The sequence below is a fragment of the Merops nubicus genome, unplaced genomic scaffold (genome assembly GCF_000691845.1).
Source record: "Merops nubicus isolate BGI_N331 unplaced genomic scaffold, ASM69184v1 scaffold788, whole genome shotgun sequence".
Classification (NCBI taxonomy): domain Eukaryota; kingdom Metazoa; phylum Chordata; class Aves; order Coraciiformes; family Meropidae; genus Merops; species Merops nubicus.
In genome coordinates, this window is record NW_008624931.1 from 126,988 (window position 1) to 132,987 (window position 6,000).

The 6,000-nt window shown below is 33.7% G+C and overlaps 1 protein-coding gene across 1 annotated transcript in view; it reads right to left on the minus strand.

Annotated features, from left to right (window-relative positions):
* RYR2 (ryanodine receptor 2 (cardiac)) overlaps positions 1-6,000 on the minus strand; it is a gene marked incomplete at both ends in the record, with an annotated part of 182,510 nt that overhangs the window by 120,571 nt on the left and 55,939 nt on the right. The window contains 2 exons of the mRNA XM_008945486.1: positions 3,345-3,449; positions 4,484-4,700. Of these exons, the coding sequence (XP_008943734.1) occupies positions 3,345-3,449; positions 4,484-4,700 (322 nt within the window). The remainder of the gene's footprint in view (positions 1-3,344; positions 3,450-4,483; positions 4,701-6,000) is intronic.

Consider the following 6,000-nt stretch of genomic DNA (forward strand, 5'->3'; position numbering starts at 1 on the left):
GGAAGGGCAACCCAAGAGGCATTAGTATGTAAATATTAGCTAAAAGGTCCCAATGAAAATGTTAAAATTTGCTCAGTTGAGACTACATTTTTATCAATATATTAAAATAATTTTGTGCCCATCTTTTATGGACCATAAGATCACAATTTACATTAATCTTTAAAGCTGCAAAGAGAAAGTTACTGAAAAATAACATTACTAATAATTTTTGATTAATCAGATAATTCTGTTAGAAAATGGAATTTTAACAGTTGAAGTTAGGAATCCAAATTGTTACACTTTTTCCAAACTGATCTTTACTCATTTGGTGAATATAGGAAGGCTTTTACATTATTTTAGCTGAAAAAAAAAACATCAAGACAGGAACTTTCAGTGAAGTGGTACCATTGAACTGGATATAATCTGTTCTCAATGGATTGACCTCTTGTTCACATACCGAGTCACATCTGATGTTTAAAAAGGATAAGAAAGCCAGTAGCATATAAACTGGCATGAAATTTCTGACTTCCAAAAAATAAATTATCACACAAACTGATTGCATCCAATAAAAGAACTTTTCATTGGATATTTTAACCTAGATGTCTTAAAATAAAAATGCTTTAGCAGCATGGCAATAAATCTACATACATTATCTAAGTTTACTCTTTAATAAAATAATAATACTGGGACATAAACGTTATGTGTTAGTGCAGGGGAAAGAAAAACAGTCATCTGCAAACCGTAACCTAATCGTAAAGTTGTTCTAATTTCAAGTCTTAAAGTGTTAATTATACATGAGTACTCATACAGTGAATATGAACAAGGATCACTGATAGATTAAATTTATCATATTTCACTTTTGACAGTTCTGTTTTTCTATAACAATAACTGTACACTACTACTCAATCTAGTTTATTTAGTCTCCTGAAAAAAAATCTCACATTGCTATACAACATTTCTGAGTAACATATTTTGCATTATGATCTATGTGCATAATAATTACCAAATTGAACAGCAGTCAAGTGTTTATGTTTGGGATTAAAAATATTTACAAGTAGCAGGGGATATTTCCCTTCATGTGATGGGATTAATGTTCTTTGGATAGATAATACAAGCAGTTCAGCTGTCAAGCTACTTGAGCAAAATCATTACCAGCAAAAATGAGACATATCTTTTAGCATATGCTGAAAATGGTTATTTCCAGATTTCTAAGACCTATGGTAATCTATATTAATAAAGATTTAGTATAGTATTCCAATAAGGACTTTAGATCTGTGTACAGCTATGCAGATCTTGGACACCATGTGTTTTCCTCAGAATTCCAATGTTAATAGAATTTCACCTAGTAAACACTCTCTTCACTCTACAGCTACACTGTATAATTCTTCTATTACATACTCAACATTGTAATCAATTTATCATTGAAATTGTAGGTTGCCTTCCCATCCTCCTTTTTTTCTTCTGAGCACACTATATAAGGTATTTTCAAGGCAGTAGATTTTTATAAGTGGCAGAATTCATGACAATTCTTATTTTTTGTGGCTGGTTTTAAGTGTACAGTGTAGTTTATTAGAAACAAATATGCAGATCCATCTGATGATTTCAAATTGGACACCTAAATACCATTCACATTCATAAATAAGTCAATTAACAAAAGCCCTTAATTTTGATAGATTAGCTTCTTATTTTACTTTGTTACATGTACAAAATGAAGTAATAATATTGCATGCAATATTGCAATATTTGGTATCACTTTGGTGATACTACACACAAATCTACAAAACAGGTTTGTAGAAAGGAATATAAAATGCAATCTACAGGAGATTTTTTAAATAATCTGGAAAAGCTTTAAACCTATGGATTCTCTGCCTCTTAGCTTTTAAACTTTTTGACTTGTTGAAAAAACACCACTAGGTACTACATTTAATTCGTTTTGAAGTAAAAATATCAAATCTAACTAAGATTAGATAACGCATATGTGTGTCTAAATGAGATAATTGCTGTTTCATCCTTTCCCTCAGTACTCAGTAACTGCAGTATACCAATTCAGATAACTAGAGTTGGCAACTGTGGCTTAAACTAATGAAAAAATTTGTGAGGTACCAGTATGATAAAGGAATCAATCTCCAGAAGGTGATCAACATATACTTTGTCACATTCCCAAAGTAAACACATTCAACCATAAATAGATGAAGACAGTAAAGATAAAGAAAATTTAATAAGTTAAAAGGTTTAGCTCCTGGTTTGTCTCTGAATACAACGACATTTATCGCTGCTTAACTTGATACTTACTATTTATTGTTCAAATTAAAATTGTGTTCAAATGTACAATTAGAATCTTGATGGTAAGTAATGGTACACTAAGAGCTCCTGCAGATTGCTTCCCAGCTGGCATGATTATACCACGATTAAAATGTTTCAACACATCAATTTAAGTGAGGTTTTGTGCTTGATTTGGTGGGGAAGCAACAACAACAAAATCTAGGGAACTTCTCCGTTTATCAAATCTTTTAAAGTACTACCATATGCTACACCAAATATAATACCTATGCCAATTTACATTAAATCTCCAGTCTGAAACCCTCAGTTGACCAACATCGTTTTTAGTAACAAAAATAGAAAATATATATGTTTCTATACATGCATACCTGTTTTTACATTTGTATCTATCCACTGTATATTTATATATACTCTTCACAGCAATAGTTCTTCATAAACAACACCATTTGACATCTACATAACTATCTTGTAGACATCTTATGACTGATTTAAAACAAAAATAATAAATAAATCTAACAAGTAGACTGTGTTTTGTATCAAAGCCAGAAGCCATGTACTTTATTTCTGTCATACTCCATGAAAAGCAGTAATGAGAGAAGAAGAGGTGCTATATGGAGCACCTATTACAGAGATGAGCATGAAGAAGTGGAGAGAAAGAAGGAGACAAGCAGATTTAATGGAATTTCCTATAAGAAATACTTACTCTTAATGAAAAATAAATATTGTCCTTCTGAAAGTGCTACATCAGTACATGTGAAGGAATCAGGAATACCTGCTTTTATTGGCTTACTCCAGCAGGCAACTGAAGTTCTTGCCCCAGAAACAAACATAAGGTGAAAACCTCACTACATCCGTTCTGTGCTGGCAGCTAGACTGGCTGAAAATTTCAGCATCTAACTGCCTCAAAAATGGAATTTTTGTTCAGAAATGCACAAGCACCACTGGTTTTCACCTACTTCTTTTGGAAAGGATGTAAAACCCTACTAATTTTGGGAGGATGGAAATAAATGCAGTCCCATTAGCGCATAGAAACCAATGTTCTGAATAATGCTAATTAACAGAAAACTAAGTGGGAAGATACATACTGGTCCATACTGCCAGCCAAGTTCAATCTTATTCATAACCCAAAGTTCATGGATGTTCTCTGCTAATTTTTCTCTAATCCTTTCCAGGTGGGGAGGCAAAACAATCTAGAGAGAGAAGGAAGGAAGAAAGAAGCCATTGTAAGTACATTGCTTGACAGTGTCACCTAAACTGTCATAACAGAAAAACTTTGTACAAACCAAATCTCTCAACTAAACTTCAGTCAGTTCTTACCGACTAAAGCGAGCAAGAATTCTTAGATCAACAGGAATACTTTAACCTATGCACTTAAAAGTTCCAGAGTTTGACCAACAAGGGAAGACAGTTTTAAATCCAACACTTCCAAAGGGCATGGAATGTATTCCTATCAGCTTGCTAGAAACTACTCAAACCAATAGAATTTCTCAGTTTAAAAAATGCTAAAAATGTCACCAACCAAGGTAATGTTGTTACAACACTTCAGACAAATATAAATATTTGAGAACTGAATGAACCCCATTTAAAAAAAAAAAAAAATTAAATTATGACAACAGGTAAGATGTGAAATCAGGCCAGCACATCAGCGTACTTGCAAAATTTAAAATCTATTCTTCTTTACCTCAGAAACCAGAGAGACCTCAAATATACAGTGCCATGAATCAAGATAATGTTACCCTAATATTTGGTGTTAGAGTAGTAATTACATGACACATGTAGAATGCTGTCTTTAGTGCATAATGGTAATAAACAAGCAGGTTTATTTTTGTTACAGGTTTATTTTCAGGAACTAGTTCCAAAATATAGTAAAATCCAAGCACATAATGTACAAGCATTTGTATAATCTCAAACTCAGTAACTGGAATTAAACAGTAATAAAAATGTCTAGTGACAGAGCAAGAAGTTCAAATAGTCTTTTTTGCCTACTCTAATATTAAGCATAAAACATTCTTTATAACACTATTTGTGGACTAAAATATATGAAATTTCTAGTGAGCACTCTACAAGTGATGAAATCTTCATCAGCTTCTCACAATGGAATATACCAACCCAATCTCATGAAAATACAAGTTCGATACAACCTGCAATTCAACCAAATGTGAAATAACATAGATCTATAATACGTGTGCTTAAAAATGGAGATGCAATCTCTCAGTTTCCATACCTGGCTAGTGTCCACAGGAACTGGAGTGAAAGCTGCTTGTGACAGAGAGACAGTGGGACCCAGTAGATCTCTTGTATAGCTACGATCCTGCTTGTACTCTCGGCTCTGCTCCACTTTCAGCTTCTCTTTCGGTAGCACAGCTTCAAAGCAAGGGGCGTATCCAGGTGGAGGAAGGAATTTGAACTCTCCATGGCGACCTCCAAGCAAGAAACGTACCCTGTAAACATCAGAGTTGCTTTAGATAACTAAGACATCTTTGGTGTCAAACCTAATCAGATTTGAATGTTATTTTTTAAAAAAGGAAAAAAAAAAAAAAAATCAGTGCTGCAGCTTCTTTACATTGTTTACAGTTCAACTTTCTCTAGTCCTGAGTTTATGAAGTAGGAGGTACAAAAAAACATGTGGAAATGTAAACAGTTCTTTCCTATTGTTAATTTCCTCTTCAATAAAAGCATTCTAAATCATGAGACCAAAGGAGAAGACACAGAGAGAAAGAGAGAGAGAATAATCAGTTTACTTGGCTTACCTACGAAGTAAACAGCAGCCTTTGGAATCTCAAAAGGCAGAGAGTATATATAACCCAGAGTAACCACCCCTAAACTCTCTCCATAGAGGAGTTCTCCATTCTCTTTCATTTGAGAAATGAGCCTGAAAACTCCATGGAATACAGTTCTTTTCTCTTACAGAACACTAAATCCTTAGGCCACAACACAAAACAATCCTATATTTTCTTTCCTAAATTTTCTACTTGCCATGTTAGTAGAAACCTAGGGGAAAGCATTATTTTATTCATTACAAACTGCTGAATTTATTATGGTTTTTTTTTTTACTGAAAAATTCAATGATTTAGGTGATCATGAAGTAGCAATGATATAATACTGAAAAATCTTCCCAGAACTTTGCCATCCAGAAGAAATCTAAGAACACCCAAAAAAACCCAGCTTTACAACAGAATCATTTTTTCTCTTTCCTATTTCCTGAGCATCTTCTAAGACTTCTGTCATTGCTATACAAGAACACTCCCCAAAAGCACACTCAGCACACTAATAAAATCTGTCAAATATTTCTCTCATGACAAGTATAAAGCATGGAGGTTTATAGTTTTGCATTTCATGGCACATATGTTTAGAGTTTCACCACATTGTATCTCTTGTATTATCCAAGTCTTAAAAAGTCTAAAAAAAAGTGCATTTTGCAACTGAAATTGGAGGCTGATATGCCCACTGTGTAATAGCTCTTTGCTTCTGTAGTATTCATCCCAGGCTTTGAATGATCCCTCACAGAACATTGCTGTCTCCACCAGAAATCAGCTTTTTTTTTGCCTTCACCAGTCCTGCTAAAGTTCCCCCGGGTGGAACATCACACAATGTTTTTTAATATGATGGTCTCAAAGTACTCAATACATGGAAGTAGAGGCCTGGCACCTCTAATGCAACTTGAATTTTTATAGAACACCAGTACAGCAATCAGAATACAGATTGACTCTATTCATACCAACTCATCCTGCTGACAAGAAA